Source organism: Malus sylvestris, chromosome 16 (genome assembly GCF_916048215.2).
Source record: "Malus sylvestris chromosome 16, drMalSylv7.2, whole genome shotgun sequence".
Classification (NCBI taxonomy): domain Eukaryota; kingdom Viridiplantae; phylum Streptophyta; class Magnoliopsida; order Rosales; family Rosaceae; genus Malus; species Malus sylvestris.
Window position 1 is genome coordinate 23,725,549 of NC_062275.1, and position 18,149 is coordinate 23,743,697.

Sequence of the window (18,149 nt, forward strand, 5' to 3'; positions counted from 1 at the left end):
AAAATTTATTTCCTGACGCTGGCAATTCTGTCGCTTATTATATCCGCCACTGCATCTATTTTTTGTCGAATTTTGCTTAAAATCCGACAATAATATACGTTTTTTGTCAGTTTTTGGCGCACCAGTTATAGATAATTTTGTAGTAGTGTTATAAGACAATATTCTGGAGTTATTTAACCTATAATGTAAAGTACTAACATAATATATATAATTAGCTATATAAACCATGCACTATAGTCAATAACATGGATCAGTTTTGTTCGATAGAGAACATGATTTGTGTTAATTTTACATATATAAAATAAATAGGTAAACGGTTATCCGTTTATAACCGCGGTTAATACCCATAACCACCCATTTAAAATTCACAGTTAAACGGTTATACCCATAACCATTTATTTATCTAAACGGTTATCCATAACCATAATTGTGAAATTTAAATGAGCGGGTAACCGCGGTTACTCATATCCGCGGGTATTTTGCCCATCCCTTCAGAGATTACGCGCATGATAATTGAGATGGGTTTTAAACCTACGAAGCCTATGAAGTTGTATTGTGATAATAGGACTACGATTATTGATGCACACAATCTGGAGCAACATAATCGAACCAAACATGTCATCGCTTTTTGAAAGAGAAATTAGAGACCACACCTTGGGTAAGCATTGTTCTAAAAATCCCCAGATGGCGCTGCCTAGGCACTAGGTTACTGATCACCATCCCGATTAGTCCCTAAGCGTTTAAAAATTAAGAAATGACACCTACACTTGCTTAAGCGTCCACCTAGCCCGCATAAACCAACCTAGTTCGCGACTCCCACTTAAGCCAAAAATTGATAACTTGCATTCTGCATTTTATTTTTTCATAAAAATGTAAAGGACTTGTTGAATACTTTAATAAACACTCATAATATGCTTGTTCCCTATGTTTTCAATATGTTCTAATACTTTATATTTTATTATGCAATTTATGTATCCCAATATAATTATATGTTTTTTTTTTCGAAGTATAAATAAGCACTTATCCATATAATATATATAATAAATTTACTTAAATCCGCCTAGTCCCTGTCTAGCCGCCTAAGCACTAGGCCCCAACCAACCATCGGACTAGCGTCTAGCGTCTTTTAGAACCGTACAGGCTTGGACAGAGGAAAGTCCCTGAGCAAAGTGACCTGGAAAAATACCATACAAGATACTACTATGTTAAATATGCAGATAGGTTCTCCAGAGAGGTTTGGATAGAGGAAAGTTGTCCTTGAATTGTTCTAAAATTTATTTTTCTTCACCCTTTAGTTTTCTGTTCCGGTCTACAGCTCGTTACTTCGCGATGCTTAGTTGACAAAAACAGTAACTGAATCTGAAATACATTGGTACAATGTCACACAAATTAGTGGCAGAGCTAGCTCACGAAGCCTGCAAGACACGACAGCGGTATTCACCCAATGCCCAGATGGGGAAGATATTCCGGTATGCAGCATACGTGATCATACAGTTCCGGTTGAAGACACCCATGATTTCCTGCAAAATAAAATATTGAAGGAACAAAAAAATTAAAACGTATTTGCCAGCGTTGCTTCATTTCCGTAAAAGAGTTACTAATGTCCTAAGGTTTAAGTTGCATTGCACATCTCTGGCTTGACATGGTTTAATCTTAGACTGCACGTACACTTGTCCGATACGCTAATCCTTCACTAACGAGTTAAGCAATCTTATTAATTTCATTTGTTCATATCCTAATACGTGAAAATCTTGTTTTTCGAGGAAGTATTCACTAGAAACCCAAAAGACAAGCAAAATGCAAATTAGAAGAGGCTTTAGAGCACTTGTTCTGAGGTTATGCATCTTAAATGGTACATAGTATTGGAACAAACAATGATGTACCTCTTGAGGAAAGTCTCCATTCTCCATTTGAGAATTTATCAAAAATCTAGCTGCACGGTGCAACGGTGTTGGGTCTCTCTCAGCCTGCTCCAATGAGTAAGACACCACAATAAGAAAAGTGCAACCATTATGAATAACACCAAGGAAAGCAGTGAAAAGCCCAATCAGCAGGGAGTAAGTTTTATGGAGTTGACCGTTGGCAGTTTTAGAATTGTTAAGTTGGAGTGGCCAGATTTTGTGTGTTCTATGGTATTCAGTGTCTAATGAATTGACTTGTTTAGACACACTTCTTTTTTCTTAACACGGGATTAAAGCATGGATGTATTGGACTCAAATTGTTCGAACTCGAAACTAAAGGGGCTTATGTGGGTCTGATAAAGTGCTGGTAGTATACTGTGAGTTTCGACAGTAGAGGCTTTGTTTGTGTGTTTGATGGATTTCTGGTCCATTTTAGTGGTGTCGATGTTGGTAAATTCTGATGAAATTATTTGTTCTCATCCAAAAGAATAAACACCTTGAATCAAAGGTTGTGACACCAGAATAAGTTGAATAACAACCTACCAATGTACATGAAAGTATTTGGTAAAACTATATGCATACCTGGCCAGCATCAATAAGAGCCAACATGGCCCATCCAGTATTGACCACATGAGACCTATCACCATCAAGATTTGTGTACACCTGTATTGCCACCTCATACAAGACGCATCCCATTACTATCAAAGTTACAATCTCTTCGAGAGTCTCTTTGTTGACAAATGAACATGTTATCGCAAACATCATGAATACATTGTAAAAAGATATGCTTTTTTTTTTGGGTAATCAAAATATATGCATTTTCAAAAACAAATGTTAGAAATATTCAAACCTTGCTAACCTGTTCTCTTTTAAATTAATGATAAAAGTTTTACCAAAAGAAGGCAAAGGACCCAACACTCTGACTCAGAGAAGGAAAATAAAAGCTTCATTTAGATTCAGGATTTTAATACACAGAGACACTACAAGCATATGTATTGTTATATGCTTTTATCGGAAACAACTAGCAAATCAGACGGTATTTGGCCTTAAACCCTAGCAAACAAGCACACCAAACAGAATAATTCCTAACACTGATTAATTAAAAAATAATCAATTTAAAAGGATTACGAGCTAAAATGAGGCATACAACAGAGCTTGTAATTCAGGATTGATGAACTTAATAATTTATAGAAAATATTTGAAAAATAAGAATGATGTAAAATCAATGAACTTGCCTTGTTTTGACATGATAGATAACTCTCTGACCAGCCACCAGAAGCAAGTTGTTTTGATAGCAGAAAATCACAAGCTTTCCGGATGCTGGAACTATTGTTATAATTTTTTCCAGCAGCCACCAACCCTTTTACGCCAAACCATGTACCATAAGTGAAGCAAACCCCCCAAGAACCATACCTGTTCAGCAATTTTGGAAATAACATAAAAAGCATGCACATTGATTGATTGAGCAAGATCTTGGAACTACTAGATCAGAGAATAAGAAAGCAGCTAAACAGAGCTTATAGAGAAAGAGACATGGGGCTAACCATGAACCATCAGATGCTTGTATCTTTTCAATAAACTCAACAGCTTTTTTGATACAGCTTTCTATTTCTTCTCGCCGATGACTAGGATATAATTTCTTAAATGATACCAGAGCTTGAATAGAAGCTGAGGTACATTCAACATACCTACAGAGACATGCCATAATTACTTATTTGCTAAACTAAGTAAACTGGAAACGAACAAAAAAGAAGATATAAACGGATGCAGTTCAAGGTGCTGGTATCTTACGGATAATCAATTACAATGTCACCGAAGGTTTCAGCAGGGTTGATCAACTGGGAAAAGAAAAGATACAGTGGATTAGGTTAGTTCTCCATTATCTCAGGGGGTGATGGTAGCTTCAACTTAAACCATTTTATGAGTCATGACTCATGACATACAACAGTGACTTTTTCCAGTTTCAAGTAATATTTAACAGAGAATAAATTATAATTTTTCCTAAAAGAAAATGTTGAGAGCATAAACCACATCGATGGTAAATTTTTCTTGTACATTTTCCATTGTTCATGGAGTGGTTTTCACTAGTTTATAAACAACAGAACCTGTGTAAGGGGTTTGATAATATGCAATCACAAAACGAAGAAAAACATGTTTTCCCTATCTTTCCAGATTATGTTAAGATGGAATGAGCACAAAATACAAATGTGCATGTTCCTTTTCAGTCGCTATACAGATTCTAACACTTATTGAGGGAGGAGTTATTATGGCAGTCATATTACTGAACATGTTGATGCACAAAACCGAAGGTCTTGGAACAACGTAAATCCGACCGTGAATCTGCAAGTAATGTAAATAACACAAGATGTATCGTGGTTCCACCCCAAGGTTTGGGATACGTCCACACTGATATTGTATTTATCTGAGAGGTGAGGGAGAGAACCTCTGAATATGAGAGGGGATGTGAGAGGCGTGAGAAGGCTTAAGAAATGGCCTCCCCTAATTGTGAGGGTGAGGAGTCCTTTTATAGAATAAGGGCTCCTCACTTATTACATATTTACCCATTCCTTTATTACATAATTACATTTAAGTCCCCTAAGTATTTGTACGAGATCTAAATACGGAGGCCCTAAGTATGGTATAAACAGTAGTTCCCCAAGTCTTCAGTCAAGAGAGTCTTTTGGCTGGAGACTTGAAATTCAGTCCATGTGTGGGCCGAAGTAACTAGATGTCGTCTAGAGCTGAATACTCGATATGAGGCAGTGCTCAATGTGAAATGAGGCTCAACTAAATGTAGCACATGTTGCGAGGCTGCTCAGCTTGTGGCTTATGTTGCCTTGGTTAGCTCGGCTTGTGGCATTTGAAGGTGAGGGAGTCCCTTTTATAGAATAAGGGCTCCTCCTCAATACATGAATGATGGGCTAGAGTTGATGCTTTCTAATGATGGTGAGGAAGCCCCTTTTATAGAATAAGGGCTCGCTCCTCAGTACATGAATAATGGGTGCTCTCTAATGAAAGTGAGGGAGTCCCTTTTATAGAATAAGAGCTCGCTCCTCAATACATAAGTTTAAGTCTCCCGAGTATTTTTCATGAGGCCCAGTTGAGGCCCGATTTATGGTACATAATGTAGTTCCCCAAGTCTTCGGTCAATAGAGTCTGTTGGCTGGAGACTTTAAATTGAATCCATGTATGGGCCGAAATGGTGGTTGTTCGGAGGCGGTATTTGTATACCGTGCACTGAAACTTTGTAGGTGAAGCTTTGCAAGTGAAGTTTTGAAGCTGAAGCTTTTGTAAATGAAGCTTTTGAAGCTGGAGCTCTATAAATGAAGCTTTTGAAGCTAGAGTTCTGTAAATGAAGCTTTTGAAGCTAGAGCTCTGTAAATGACGCTTTTGACGCTAGAGCTCTGTAAATGAAGCTTTTGACGCTAGAGCTCTGTAAATGAAGCTTTTGAAGCTAGAGCTCTGTAAATGATGCTTTTGAAGCTAGAGCTCTGTACATGAAGCTTTTGAAGCTCTGTAAATGAGGCTTTTGAAACTAGAGCTCTGTAAATGAAGCTTTTGAAGCTAGAGCTCTGTAAATGAAGCTTTTGAAGCTAGAGCTCTGTAAATGACGCTTTTGAAGCTATAGCTTTGTAAATGAAGCTTTTGAAGCTGATTGACATGAGTGATGCTCATGAATGTTTATGTTGATTGACATGAGTGATGCTCATGGGTGTTGTCATGAGTGATGCTCATGAATGTTGACATGAGTGATGCTCATGAATGTTTATGTATGATTGATATGAGTGATGCTCATGAATGTTGACATGAGTGATGCTCATGAATGTTTATGTTGATTGACATGAGTGATGCTCATGGGTGTTGTCATGAGTGATGCTCATGAATGTTGACATGAGTGATGCTCATGAATGTTTATGTATGATTGATATGAGTGATGCTCATGAATGTTGACATGAGTGATGCTCATGAATGTTGACATGAGTGATGCTCATGAATGTTTATGTATGATTGATATGAGTGATAAGGTCGTACCCAGTGCACAAGGCTCCCGCTTTACGCAGGGTCTGGGAGAGGTGAATGTCGGCTAGCCTTACCCCCACTTTTGATCACCTGGTTGGTGGTAATAGCAGCAGGCTATTGAATAAATTTGGAGTCCTGGGCGTACTTTTGATCACCTGGTTGGTGGTAATAGCGGTAGGCTGCCGAATAATTATGGAGTACTAGACGTAATTTTGATCACCTGGTTGGCGATGATAGCGGCAAGGTGCCAAATAATTTTTTGTAGTACTGGGCGTACTTTTGATCACTTGGTTGGTGCTATTTTGGGCTTATGGGCCTTCGCTCTCCACACAACATTCCAGCCCTTATTTTGGTGTTTTATTTTTTATTTTTTATTTTTTTTATTACCCTCTGATGGGGTTTATACAGATATCTCCGAAAGATAAGAAAAATAAATTACATCATTCAAAAATAAATCCGACCCTCTGCTCAATGGATCACGCCCATAATGCCATCACCACCGCAATTATCTTCTTTTGCTTTACCTTCTCTTTTCTGCTTTCTGAAATATTCTCCCAACGACATGATCTTTTTTCTTTTTCTTTTCTATTCCTTTACCTTGATCTCTCCACCTCCAGACACACTCGCTTTGGTTGTGCCCATCCATTCTCACTTCTCTTTTTCCCTTTTTCTTGCTTTTCTGTTCCCACTGCTTTTCTCTCTTTCGACAAGATGATGGACGGAAATGAAGCTTTTGTAGGATGACCCCAACTTCGAGTAGTGTCCCCATGCTTTTGCATGTTTATTCCTTGCTGCTCAACCAAGAAAGTGGAGGGAAAGATGCCAGATCTGCTTATAAACATTGTAATCCGTAGACAGGTGGGACCAGTCCGAGCTTGATGAAGGAGAGCTTATTGGTGCGATTGCCGATGATGCGGTTCTTGAGCTTTCTGAGAGCCTTGAGCTGGACGTCGAAGTCGGGTGTTGTCAGCCGGGTCAAGAGGTCCGAGTGGGTCCCACTGGTTGAAGAGGCGAAGGCGGAGACTTAGGGTGAGGCTGCGGTGGACATCGCCGGTGCTTCTTCTCATCCTGCTTGTTCTCAAAGTACCTCATCCTCTTAACCTCCTGAATAACGCCGACCTTCATGACCTCCCACTAGAACCTGCCGAGCAGCCGCTCCTCGGGCTCGTTGTCGTCGACAATCACCTGCACATTGTACGCCGACTTGAAGAAGAGGACGTTGGCGTGAGCCAGAGAGGGGCAAATCACAAACTCTATCGACGAAGAAGAAGAGCAAAGTGGGCCCCTTGGGCAGCCAGTAGAACCAGCCGGTCTTTGGGCTTCTGGGTCTATAGAATGGAAAGCTGGGTCGGTGGGAGTTTGGGTTGCAGTGGCTTTGAAAGGCTGAGGAGGGAGAACAAGTTGCAGAGAGCGGATAAAGTAGCCATGGATGATGATGTAAGAAGCCAGTTCTGGTGGCTTCGACAAGAGAGATATCTTGAATAGGAGAAGTCGACATCCACTTTGTCGAATTGTATCGACGGACCTCGTAGCCATTCCCGACCTCGACTGTGTCGAAGATAGGACACTCTATGTTGTTACATGATGGTGGAAATATTACCAAATTGTTTTTAGTTTGTGGCCACAACCCCAAGTTCAGATTGGAGAGAAGGCTCAAGAAAAATGAGAGCTTAAACATGTTGAAAAAAGCCATGGATGAGTAGTCGTTGGAGCCGGAGTAGGAGAAGAAGCTCCGGTCACACCAACGCCAATGAAACCACAGCGTCGGAGATAGAGGAGGTTGAAGACGATGAGACAAACGATGGCGTTTCCTCGTCCTTCGTCGCACACATGCGCTGTTTGCTGTAGCAGTAGCTGCAAAGAGTAAGTTATCATAGCAATTTCTCAGATCATGCATGTCCTGAGCCGCCTGAGCGAGCTCATCGACCTGAGCCAATGGTAGAATGTCTCTCTTATCTTTGGCATCGTTTTTGTGCAGTTCGAACCTCCGAAACATGCTGAGCAAGGTCTTCATTGCCGTGATGAGCTTTATTGTCGTGATGAGCCAGATTGCACTTCACCACGTAATAGTGGCCTGCTAGATGCTTTACTCCACGAGGCAAAAGCTCTTAGTAGTGCGAAGAATCATTCATCTGAGTGGGACTAACAGCCGACAAAAATGACTGTTTGGTTGGCTGTGGCTGAGCAGGTGTATCCTTCTGTGCTCGGAACTTGTGTGCATGGCGAAGTAGGTGGTGGCAGCTGAGAAAAAAGAAGTAGAGCAGGGCGGAGGAGACCTCAGAGTTTTGGTTCTCATATTTTCTGCTTTTGGCTTGCTAGGTTTTTGCAGATTCACCGCGGAGGTGAAAAATTGAGAGAGAACCGACATCACTTTTCGTATCGATTCCCACAGACGACGCCAATTGTTGATGCACAAAACCGGAGGTCTTGGAACAACGTAAATCCGACCGTGAATCTGCAAGTAATGTAAATAACACAAGATGTATCGTGGTTCACCCCCAAGGTTTGGGCTACGTCCACACTGATATTGTATTTATCTGAGAGGTGAGGGAGAGAACCTCTGAATATAAGAGGGGATGTGAGAGGGGTGAGAAGGCTTAAGAAATGGCCTCCCCTAATTGTGAGGGTGAGGAGTCCTTTTATAGAATAAGGGCTCCTCACTTATTACATATTTGCCCCTTCCTTTATTACATAATTACATTTAAGCCCCCCGAGTATTTGTACGAGATCTAAATACGGAGACCCTAAGTATGGTATAAACAGAAAACATGCCACACAAATTTGAGCAGAACCCACCAAAATAAAATGATGAAAAGTGAAAGATAATTGGGAGTCATTAAAATGAGACTACCTCCAACCAACTGTACGATCTTGTGAGCTCATATGTTGCAAAGCCACCATCACCATTCTGCAATCACATTATAATAAATAGCTATCAGCGATTAAAAACTTTCAGATCATAAATCAGTTATTACAGAAAAAAAGCAATGATGATTGTTCATAGGGAATATGCATATGGGGAAAGTACAGAAAAAAGCAACGATGAGTATTCGTAGGAAATATACGTATGGGGGGAGAAGTGAGCTTCATGATCAATTAGCACAGTTCACATTTTGATGTAATAATAGGTCAAAATAGAGAAGGCATTGTCACACACATAAATGTTCTCCTGGTCACTCACCCTTGAATTCGATATCACGGGAGGAGAATAAACGGATGTACTTTTAATGTTTTAATCTCAACTTTTGATATCAAATCCAAGGGTGGGTGACCATGAATTCTTGGCCACCAGGTGACCAAGAGAACGGAACTCGCATAGCTCATTGCAACTCACCCTCCACATTGGAATTTTAAGGGTAACCAGGTTCATCTGTGGTTTCATCCTTCACTCTCTAGAATTTTGTAATTAAGAGTTGGAAAAATTCAGGTAAGGTTCTAGGTAGGTGCAAGTTAGGATACTGATTTTAAATAGGTACTACAAAATCCTGCTGCTTCTGCTGCTGTGGATGCTGATGATGATTATCTTGACATTATTGATAAATTTATGAGGTATTGAATCTAGAGATAGACAAATCTAGCATCGAAACGGGAGTGGAGCCTCAGATAGAAAGCTTAATGAATTGAGAATAGATATCTTGTATTATAAGTTAACCTTAGTGGAGGACTGATGTAAGTTACCCTTCTTTTATCGTTGTTAATGTTTATGATCCTCAAGAAAGGAATTTATTATAAAGGCGAAATGGAAATGCAATAGCCAAAAATTCTAGAAAATCTTAACAAAATTGATTATTGTGAAGTTTGAAAAGGTTCTTGTTCAAGAATTGTAATCATCTAATACATAATAGAACTTTATAACAGTCATACTGGTATGCAAGCTGCATATGTCCCACTTCTAAAGTCATCATTGAGTGCATTAATAAGTAGCTTTAGAGATGCCATGGGTGGTAGAAAATTACTACACTTATATACTTCAGAGTTCAGACTATCATGGCCTGAGCTAACCTGTAATGAGAGTATGACATTGACAGCATCATAAAGCCGCTTTGTATCTAGTGGTTCACCAACAATTTCTGATGGAATTTTGGACAATGATAGAACAGCCTGAAAAAGAAAGACTTAGAAATAGTGAACAATGAGTAAGCAGATACAGTGTGTTCAACTGACCAACACTCACTTTCAATCCTTCAGCAGTGCAGTCTGAGATGGGCCATCCATGATCAGCAGTTGAGAAAGGCCAAGCACCCTTTGAAATGTGGCGATACCAATAGTCAAGATCACCGGGACAATCTTCTAAAACCTTGAGAGAAAATAAAACAGTCAATCATGGATATGGCGGGCCCATTAAAGTGTAACAGTATTAAGAAGCAAACATGAACTTGGATGCACAAGGTCACCACCTGTGAATCTTTTATGTATTGATGTCCCTTTCTTAGAATTGAACCAAATTCTTCTATAAGGTTGGTTGCGATAATTGCTTGAACAGAAAAAGAAGTGTCCCATGCCTGGCTTCCATTATACCCCTGCAGTAAATTCATAACATCAGGTTACTTGGCAGAAAACTCATCAAAAAATGCTGTTTCAATAAGTGCTGTAAAACAAAGTCAGCATAACTGAGTTTATTAAAAATTTCAGACTTTTTGTCTCGGTAAGAAGGAACTCAATGCAATATCTGGATAATGAATAAATCACATTTTGAGGCTATTAAAACTTCAAAAACATGCTCAACTTCCTGGCAATTGTATTGTATATGATCATCATGCATATTTTTGTAGAAAAAAAATTTAACATTATCATGTTATTGATGACTACTGAATACAATTAGAAAGATCAATTATGTAGCAAGTTTTATGATAAGCATCCCAAACAGCTATAAAGTGTCAATGGATGGGATATGTTCCAGAAATATGGAAGAATAGTTAAAAATAGTTGAAGGTAAGATGGTAGTATACAGACCTGCATTTTCATGCCATCTTCAGCAATCCATAGGTAATCATAGATTCTTGGAATATGTAACTTGAAAGCCTCTGAATTCGGATCTTCTGCCCAACAGCAAAGCATATTTAAAACCTGCAATCCGCAACAACCTCAAACTCTAATTGACATGTAGAAATATGCAAAAGGATTGGGAGGAACTTGAACTTCAATAAAAAAACCAAAATGACAAACTAATGAACAGTTAAAACAGTCATCCAGACAAAGGACCAGATTTATTAAAGATCAGTAAAGCATTTAAGAACCTAACTAATAAACCATTCTTGACTTAAAAATTTTTAATAACAGCATTATCATCATAACCAACACCAAGTTTGGCAGGCTGAAGAGTGTGAGTGAAAATGGGGATGGAAAGATAGGTGAGGAAAAAGGACAATTGGGTGGAGGAAGAGCCTCCAGACCCACCAAAACCATACAAAATTAACTGAAACCGAATAAAGGACTAAATGTAATCTTTTATATTAAACTATTCTTCCTCTCTCCTTCCTTTCAACCCAACAAGAGGAGGAAATATTTAAATCCATCTCTCTTTCTATCATCATCCCATGTCTACTATCCTTTTCCTCCTTCTTACTCTCCATCACCTCTTCCAAATGTAGTATAAGTGGCAGCACTAAAACATTACGTTTGCTCCCCTTAACAGACAAAGTTTAAAAACAAGTCTGTACAGCACCGAACCACTGGGATATGTACCTTATTCACAGGTCCAATGCAAATATAACGAGTGTTCTCATCTTCATAATGTATGTGCTCAATTGCAGTGCGAAGAGCCTTTTCTCTCAACTTCTTCCCAGGCCAACGCAGCAAGATTGGCTCAACAGCCATATAAAGAGAGGACCAAAGTATATCCTGTACGAGGGGGTGTGGATAGTACAAATCTTCCTGCAAAAATTAAAGAAACTAAGTTTCTAGTAAGCAAAAATGAGATCAATGAGAATGGATACACAAATAGTTGACCATATTCCAACTGATGAAACAATATAAATATTGCAATCTGCTGACTATATCCACAAGGTATTTAGATGCATTCCTTATTTTTGTAATAAGAAAGAAATGAATTTTCTTGTGACAAAAATTAGGATCCATGTCAAAGTACAGACAGATAGTTCCGTATACCAATTGATATAACAATATAAACATGCAATCTGCAACTGCTGACTGTAATCCACTAAGATGTTTGGAACACATTAACTGAACTTTGCTCGTGAATGGATCATTATTTTAATAGAAACACAGTGATACATAGTAATAGGTAGAAATAAGAAAAGAATATACACAACTATAGTAAAGCTATCAAAGAAGTAGATAATAGCAGTCAAATTTGTTACACATAAGATTTTAGCACTGATTTGATGACATGATTAGTTTGACCAACCTTTGCACACTGGTTGCGTGCCTCATTCCAATCTATTTCATGGTAGGGGACATTAAAAAGTTCTTTCCTCAAAGACAAAACTGTCGGTGTGATTGGGCCAACAAACCTCTTCCCATAAAGGTAAGACATTGGCAGATAGACCATCCGGCAGTGACACCACATCCTTCCTGCAGAGTAATGTGCAAACCATTTCTCTGTTATGGTATTTACTAGACGGTCAAAACAATTATTCATGCATGCCGCAAGAAATCTTTATGTGAAATTTTACAGCTGGAACTTCAATTTGATTAAACAATAACCACACTAGTCGAGAATGGTGGCAGTTGAAATCTCAATAGTAGGACAAAGAACGCAATATTTAAACTAAACTTTGAGAAGTGAAGAAGGCCCAGCAGAATAGAGCATATTCTATTTATTGTTAGAAGAATGCTATATCACTGGCAAGATGCTAAAAAAAATCAACCAGAGGTTGATCACTTCAAAATTGATGCCGATGAAATAAAAAAAGGGCTCGGAGTTAAGCATAAAATGTATGCTATTGAACTAATATGACCACCTAAGCTGTGTTGATTGCCATAATTGATAGTGCACCACAAGTTATGAGGTCATGTCTCTATCAGCCACGTTAGAGAAATTGCAGAAAATGCTTTTTTCCCCCTCTTGTAAGAAGCAATCACTTATTCTTCTCAAACACAGACACAAATACACACAGGAAAAACACTCATACACATAGAATGAACAAAAGGCAAGAACCTGGATGGATAGGGAGCATGTATGGAAGAAGCCATATCTCAGGGGGCAGGGGATTGTTGCCAGACCATTCAAATGCTCCAAGTACCTATTACCATCCACCAATGCTACAATGATTAAATACTGCACTAGATTGAGTACATATAGAACTCTTTCCAGCACAAACTAGTAAAAGACGCGAAGCCAACAAGATGAAGGTTAAGTTCTGAACTGATAACCACATTTTCCCCCACGACGTAATTGCAGTAGCACCACCATGGTCCAGAATCCATCTACGCCCACTCTCCATGGCTCCTTGTCCATCTTTAGCTCCTTCACCAAGCAACCTTAAAGTAACATAAGTCAAGACACTACCAAACATAGTACTCGGGCCCTCGATGTGCAATCCCCACCCACCATCTTTGTTCTGCAATTAAACATCTCTAAATTAACAAATTTTGGTCCCACGTGCAGAAACTCTACAATACGAGATCACGAGATCTCTGATAAACAAACAAAAGTTTAGCAAATAATAAGGTACCAGTGAAATGGTGCATGTGCCCCAAATTTAAAATCTAAACTGATCCTTGCCTGATGATTGTAAAGGTATCGACAGATCTCCTTCTTATGCTCATCTGATAAAACTGCATTTAATGCCCCAGTGATAGTCAAAGTAATCACCTGATCATTTGATGAGAAAAAAATGTCAGGAATGACAATGATTACATTTATCGTGAAAGAAAAAATAAAAAATTTTAGCAGCCTCCAGTGTACTTTTATGTTTCTGAAGGCTAAGAAATTGATCTAAAATACAACCCACTCCATTTTGGGATGACCTGGAATATTTTCCGCAACAGAAGACTTTGCCATTAGCAGCATCAGCACTTACCAGGCCAGGAAGTAGAAACATAGGACCTCCATAGTCCCCGGGCCAATGTCCATCATGGGCTTGAAGTGTTGAATGGTAACTTATACCCCTTCTTACTGTATTTGTCACTGCCTCTTCAGTCACATCTTCAGTTTCTTTTACTTTGACCTGGGGTAAAACAGCACGGCCTGGGTTCTCCTTGGAAAACTATATTTTTGTGAGGAAAGATAAATGGTTATAATGAGTGATGGCATTTAGACATTATATAAAAATAACTTTATGTACAAATGTTTGAGCATTAACAATCTCATTCACCATTCCCCTCAGAGCAAAGCAAAATAAAAAATGAATATGTCAAATGAATAGTCTCCCATGAAGCTCTCTCAACATGTTTTTTCTCAAGAAAAGATGATATAAATCTCTGATGATTTACACAAAAAAGTAATCAAGGAGGCAGCTTCATTTTCTGGATGAGTTAAGCAGCCGGTTGTAAAATCTTGACCACTATTCTAACTACAGAAGGACAGGAAATTTTAGATTTTATCTTATATAGGAGACGTGTAAATCTATTTTATATTAGAAAACTTAAAAGCATAATTAATTTTGCAATAATATTGGACAAGAGGTCAAAGGGAAACCTGTTTAGAGGAGTCTTCTGCTGTTCAAACTTAATAACTCTTTCAATGTAACCCACAAAAGATAAATTTCTTTAAACCAACACTAAAATGTTCTTTATGGAAATGCAAAGGTGAAGGCTTATGATTGCATATTCACTAACCTTAGAACTCAAGTCACAACAATATCACCTATAGCAGTATATTGTACAGAAAGAACCAGTTTATGTTTAATTATTCCACCTATTTAATGGAAAGCACTATGCTTCTAATAAGTTATCTTAGAGCTCAGGCAATGCTTTTAAATAACCAGAAGTACTTGTGGTAATGTTTGGCAAAACATATTTAAAACTGATTTCTGGAAAAACACCCAGCATGCGCTTCTTCAGGAAGCACTTCCAAGTTATTTTCAAGGAAAAATAATTTGTTGTGTTTCTAACAAAAGCAGTTCAGCAAAAGTGCTTATGAAAGGGGCCATTACACAATATGCCCTTCGCATTTAAAAATAAAAAAGATGAAAGGTATAAAGTATAAGGTGTACAGGATTTATCATTGACTACAAGTAGATAATTTTTTGCAGGGTGCTTACTGCTATTTAGTTCAATTTAGTGATTCAAACTTTAAGTTATAACCAGTTTCAGAATGGTTGAAAAGTGGTAGTTTTAGAGTTGACCACATCTAGTTACACACTGGCTTGCACTTGTTCCTGTTGGTAGAATTTGAATTTCAGAAGAGCCTAGCTCAAAGTACTTCAGAAGTTTTTTCAAATGAAATTACAAACAAAATGGTAATAATTTGACGTGGTGGCTTGATATTAATAAATATCTCAAAAACAAAATAGTTGCTAAAGGAGTCAGCTGCATCCTAACAGCATAACAATTACGATGTTAACAGTAGAGAGCAGGTTGAAAACCATCTATAGAAAACAGAAATCAACGACTAAACTAACATTATCATAATTGTTTATCCACAATTTTGCTATTGTTGACTCTTAAGACTTTGTGACTTTTTCTGAAGCAATTAGATTGTCAAAGATTAATAATAAAGACAAGTCCCCACTTAGTTTACAAAACTCATCCAAGACAGACAACCACTTTAGGAACTCTTCTGGAAGACTCAAAGTCTCAGAGTGTTCGCCGCAACCACGAGACTGTTAATCTGTTATCACCTATCAGATCAAAACAAAAGTACCGTGATGCAAACAAACCCACAACCAATTAGCTTTCCAACCACACCAACTTCAAAAAAATACTCATGAATTTCCCTTTCTCCACCACAATCTCACAATTCAGTCCACCACGCAATCCATTATTAACTGATTACTCAGTCAAACCAAGCTCTTTTTTCTTGTCAACTTCAACTCTAACTCCCTAACATATAATATCACAACAAACAATATAAAATCCATACATTCACAATCAAGCCTTCAAGAAACAACTATATCCATGAACCGAAACCAAAGTGCGAAAAATCGAAGCAACCACTCTCGAAAAAAGCAGCAGAGCTTTCGTTTTCATCAAACCAACAACGCAATCAATCGGAGAAAACAAACAGAGCGAAGAACTACCTGAATGCGCATGAGCAAATCGGAGCTGTGCTTCTTAGCGAACCGATTGTTGTGGTAGTTCTCGCGAGCTCTCTCAACCTCGAGGAGCTCTTCAGGGGTACCGAGCTTGGGATCGAACTCCCAGACTTGCCTGCCCACATGGTTGTTGAGTGTGCGCAGCCATGGACTCCCTCCCTCCGCAATCTTGAGCTTCCACATTTTCCTGTATTCTGTTGGGTTCCCGGGGAAAAAAAAAAAAAAAAAAAGAAACCCAAATGCCAGAAACAGTAAAAACTTTAGAGAAAATCAGGCAAAAATTCGGAAAAGTCGTTTGCTTTTTTGGGATATTTGAGATCCGTAAAGCAAATGCTTAATGCTTAAGCTTTTACCAGATTGCGATTTTCTCAGTGAAATGTAGAGAAAAGTTGCAGAGCGCGTCCAATTCAATTAACTCTCTCTCTCTCTGTCCCCTACTTACTTGGTGACTGAGACGTTTGGAAGAAGGAAGTTGGAGGAGGCATGTGGCAATTTGGATTCACAATTTCACAGAGTGGGAGACAGAGAGTGTGACAGACAAATACACCGTGATTATTTTTGGCTGCATTTCAAAACAATAAAAAATCATGATAAATTTGAAGCCACGAGAGATAAATTTTTTAAAATTGAGGACTTCTTAATAAACAATTTAAGATAAATGGTTATGGATAAACTCAATAAATAATTAGGATTAATGGTTAGGAGGAGATAAATATTGTGACTTTTTGTGTTAACGATACACTCTTATGCAGATAAAACGTTTATTTATGCGGTTGTTTTGAGATGATTTTTATATTATTTTTTAATTGCTTACTCATTTTTCTTTTTTTTTCGTTATTAAATTGAATAAACCAAATGAAAATAACGGTTATTATTAGATAAGAGTGTGTGAGATAATAAAAATGTGTGTATATCATTTTCTATGATTGTATATTGACACAAGATAAGATGACACGACAACAATGTACATGTGTCATTTAAGTTATGAAGTGTGTTATTCACACACCCCTTTTACTTTTTAGGGTTTAGATACACACCCACTTAATTTGAGATCATCGGATCGACTAAATTAAAAAATATTAAAAATAGAAATTAACAAAATGTGTATGAGAAGTAAAAAAGAATACATTTATAGCATACCTTTATATTATTACAAGGGCTGGCACTTAATATTACAGTTACTTCTCAATTATAAATGAAAAATTTTTAAATTCGAATTTTAAAAATAATAAGTTTATAACCAATTTATTCCATCGTCTTTTACTTTTAATATATTACTTTAAATATATGGTTATATAAAGGTTTCTGCTCTTCACCATTTGCAGAATTATTAAAGGTTTCTTGCTCAAGATCCTCGGGTGCGTTTGGTACGCAGACGGGACGGAACGGGACGGGACGGGACGGGACGGGACGGGACGGGACGGAACGGGACGGGACGAGACGGAACGAAGGTGTAATTTTTGAAAAAGGCATGGGGTATATTTGTCTTAAAATGGTAAAACATTGTGTTCCACAGACGTGGAACAAACCCGTTCCAGGGGGTGGAGGTGGGACGCAAAAACACCCAAAATCTGTCCCGTGGAACAGCCGTTCCACCCATTTTTGGCGCACCAAACACGGGACGGAACGGCTCGTCCCGTTCCGTCCCGTCCCGTCCCACGTACCAAACGCACCCCAAAGGATCCTGAAAGTTTTAATACTTTATTAGTTGACACGTGAAATTTAGGAACGTAGAGTGTGACAATGTTGACTGTTCCCACTGTCATTGCCTCGTGGGGTTTTGAGGGGCGGATCCTTTTCTTTAGGGTTATAGGATTCCGTAATCTTAAACGTTTATCGTACATGATACGGTCAGTTTTCATTAAGTATATTTTATATTTAATTTTAAATTTTAAAATTTTAAAATAATTTATGATCGTATAATGTAAAATAAACGGTCACGATTACAAGAGATCTAGAATCCCAAAAAAAAAATAATGCGAGGATCCTTTTCCGTTTTGAGGGAATCTTTGGATATTGAGAGAATGTTTGGATAGTATTGGATCATGATACAAATGGATCTCCATGT

General features: G+C 38.2%; 2 protein-coding genes across 2 annotated transcripts; both read right to left on the reverse strand.

Annotated features, from left to right (window-relative positions):
- Positions 1 to 1,241: 1,241 nt before the first annotated feature.
- LOC126607763 (cycloartenol synthase 2) lies at positions 1,242 to 16,600 on the reverse strand. Its single transcript, XM_050275481.1, has 19 exons — positions 16,435 to 16,600; positions 16,067 to 16,275; positions 13,907 to 14,092; positions 13,609 to 13,698; positions 13,250 to 13,444; positions 13,042 to 13,126; positions 12,289 to 12,455; positions 11,607 to 11,795; positions 10,875 to 10,988; positions 10,319 to 10,441; positions 10,096 to 10,218; positions 9,924 to 10,022; positions 8,773 to 8,829; positions 3,693 to 3,739; positions 3,446 to 3,589; positions 3,137 to 3,314; positions 2,484 to 2,564; positions 1,884 to 1,967; positions 1,242 to 1,520 (listed from the first exon to the last, which is right to left on the reverse strand). Exons 2-19 carry the CDS (start codon positions 16,262 to 16,264, stop codon positions 1,407 to 1,409), a joined length of 2,274 nt encoding a protein of 757 aa, XP_050131438.1. The 5' UTR covers positions 16,265 to 16,275; positions 16,435 to 16,600; the 3' UTR covers positions 1,242 to 1,406.
- Positions 6,277 to 8,766, reverse strand: LOC126607764 (uncharacterized). The gene has a single exon (XM_050275482.1). It carries the CDS (start codon positions 7,933 to 7,935, stop codon positions 7,018 to 7,020), a length of 918 nt encoding a protein of 305 aa, XP_050131439.1. The 5' UTR covers positions 7,936 to 8,766; the 3' UTR covers positions 6,277 to 7,017.
- Positions 16,601 to 18,149: the final 1,549 nt, after the last annotated feature.